The sequence below is a fragment of the Nothoprocta perdicaria genome, unplaced genomic scaffold (genome assembly GCF_003342845.1).
Source record: "Nothoprocta perdicaria isolate Ctin4 unplaced genomic scaffold, notPer1 scaffold_52, whole genome shotgun sequence".
In the NCBI taxonomy this organism is placed as follows: Eukaryota; Metazoa; Chordata; class Aves; order Tinamiformes; family Tinamidae; genus Nothoprocta; species Nothoprocta perdicaria.
The window spans coordinates 921888-924676 of NW_020455777.1; the positions used below are offsets into that span (position 1 = coordinate 921888).

Below are 2789 nucleotides of genomic sequence, written 5' to 3' on the forward strand. Positions count from 1 at the left end.
TAACAATATGAATAGCGCACACCAAAGTGACCAGCCGGCTCAGCACCCACTTTGCCCACTTTGTAAATTGGGGGGCTTGGGGAGCAAGCCCAGGAAGGGAGCGGAGGGGGGAACTATGCGGGTACCCCTTTCTCCTTGACCTCTAGCATGAGGGGCAGCAGCAGCACCCACGTCTGTGGAAAAAGGTGGATCTCGGATCCCGCCACGGGGACAGAGCCAGCCCCCCTGGGGGTCTGCGTGGGCAGCCCACGTGGGGACCGCGGCGGGGGCAGCAGTGGCGGGGCGGGAGCCTGCAGGGCGGGGAGGAGGCGCCTCCCGCGGCAGCGCGGCCCGAGCGCGCAGCCCCACGCGTGTCCGCGCCTCGCAGCGCCCCCCGCGTGGGCGCCGGGCGGGACGAGTGGAGTCGGGCGAGGAGCGAGAGCGCAGGCGGCCACGTGGGGCCGTGGGTGCGCGGGGGCTCTGGGGGCCTCGCCGGGTCCCGCGGGGGCTGCGCTGCCCGCCCTGCCCACGGCGCGCGGCGCTGCCGCGGGTGGGCGGCGCGGGCCGCCCCGGGCACGGCTCTCAGCAAACACGCGTGTGGCTCGGCCGGAGAGAACAGGATTCCTTGGATGCCTTCCAGGTCCGCCTGGCCTTTTCTGCCTGTCTCCCTGTGTGCGTGCGCGCGCGCTGCCTCCTTTTTTTTTTTTTTTTTTTTTTTTTTCCTCCTCTCTTCCTCCTCTCGCTTGCTCCAGGTTTTACTTCTGGTTGCCTGTAAGGGTTTTGCTCCTCCCTTCTGAAATCCTATATTAGCCGTGGCCAAAGCCGGGTAAGAAACACAGCTCATTGTTGGCAAGTGCCGATGAGCCTCGCGGAGGAGCGAACCGCGGCGCGGGGTCTGCGGCAGCGGGAGCRGTAACGTCCCCGCCACGGCAGCGCGGAGCAGGGAAGCCCTCTCTATGCGGGGGGACTTTTACTGACTGATTCCAGCGACACCTTTGAAGCGAAGGAAGAAAGAAGCGGGGAGGTGAGTGCGGAGGCTCTGGGGCTGGTGTTGTGTGTCCCTTTTGTGTGCAACAGGGAAATGTGACTGCTTAAATACACGTGTGTGTGGTGGGGGGAAGGCAATCCTCAGCTGTGCGGCTTTCTCTTCCTATTTGTGCCGTGCTAAATRCATGTATATATTATATATATAAATATATTTAAATATCTTCTGACTTAATTGCAAAAGTTGCCGGCAGGGGCTAGGTGGGACGTGTTTAATTCTTTGCCGGTTCTCTGCAAGTTGCGGGGAGTGTCTTTTAAAAATGTTCCCTCTCCCGGCAAATCCAGGGGGCTCGGGAACCTTTGGAGCGCGCTGGGGGGCGGCGGCTGTTGCTGGATGCGACGCTGGCCGCTGATAGGTATGCCCAAGTTGGAGTGGGAAGGCGTGTTGCTCGCTGGATTTGCGGAGGAGACCGAGATTTATTTTTTGTACGGCAGCCTCCTCTTTATTTTTTTCCCTTTGTACTCTACGGTACGGAAGAGTCGTGGTAGGAGGGTTTTTCTGCCTTTGAAAGAGAGGACGGTGGGACCGGCGAAGTCGTTTCTCGGAGGGACAGACACACGCAGCGAGTTCCGAAGAGGGAGATTTGGCGTTGGACGTCTTTTTATTTTATTTTTTAAATATATTCCCATGCTAACTTYCTAGGTGGGAAATGGCAGACCACATGATGGCCATGAATCACGGGCGATTCCCTGACGGATCCAGCGGGCTCCACCACCACCCTGCCCATCGGATGGGGATGGGTGCCTTCCCTACCCCCCACCACCACCACCAGCAACAGCAGCAGCAGCAGCAGCAGCACGCCTTCAACGCCCTCATGGGCGACCACATACACTACGGAGCTGGGAATATGAACGCGAGCAGCGGCATCAGACACGCCATGGGGCCCGGCGGCGTGGGCGCAGGGCACCCCGCTGGCACCATGCCGCCCGCCGCGCGGTTTAGCGGCTCCCAGTTCATGGCCCCCGCCGTGGCCAGCCAAGGCGGGCAGCTCACGGCCAGCATGCAGCTCCAGAAGCTCAACAACCAGTACTTCAGCCACCACCCCTACCCGCACGGCCACTACATGCCGGACTTGCACCCRGCGAGCCACCCGCTCACGGGCAGCGGGCAGCACTTCAGGGACTGCAGGGACCCCAAGCACGGCGGCGGCGGCGGCGGGGGCAGCGGGCCGCCCGCCGGCCCCCACGGCCCCGCTGCGATGCTGCCCCCCAATGTCATAGACACTGACTTCATCGACGAGGAGGTGCTCATGTCCTTAGTCATCGAAATGGGCCTGGACCGCATCAAGGAGCTGCCCGAGCTGTGGTTGGGACAGAACGAGTTTGACTTCATGACAGACTTCGTTTGCAAACAGCAGCCCAGCAGGGTGAGCTGCTGATTCCCTGGAAGCAAACAAAGGACTTTCCCTCGGTGTGAATGGAGGCATTCCCACAGACACAGTGTCTCACCTTCCGGGGCTCGGAAAGGTGAGAATCTGGAAAGCAGAGTAAACTATGCGCCGCTTGTATAAATTTTGGGTTTAATTGCTGCCACTCTTTTTTTTTTTTTTTTTGGTGTAGCTCTTTGACATTCACCTCCCCTCCCGTAGGAATCATTTCTAGCAAACTCTGCCTTTTTATGTTGTCCTCCCTCTCCCCTTCTCTCTAATTTCCTTGCAGTAACATGCCCATAATTTCCACAGTGCTGAACTGTTAGATATTAATCTTGGCAAATCGCTTAATCTCGTGGATTTTGTAAATGATGATTTCCAATGACTTGAACTGCA

General features: G+C 59.1%; 1 protein-coding gene across 1 annotated transcript; it reads left to right on the top strand.

Annotated features, from left to right (window-relative positions):
• The first annotated feature begins 824 nt into the window (after positions 1-824).
• Positions 825-2570, top strand: CITED2 (Cbp/p300 interacting transactivator with Glu/Asp rich carboxy-terminal domain 2). Its single transcript, XM_026048239.1, has 2 exons — positions 825-1003; positions 1667-2570. Exon 2 carries the CDS (start codon positions 1674-1676, stop codon positions 2400-2402), a length of 729 nt encoding a protein of 242 aa, XP_025904024.1. The 5' UTR covers positions 825-1003; positions 1667-1673; the 3' UTR covers positions 2403-2570.
• Positions 2571-2789: the final 219 nt, after the last annotated feature.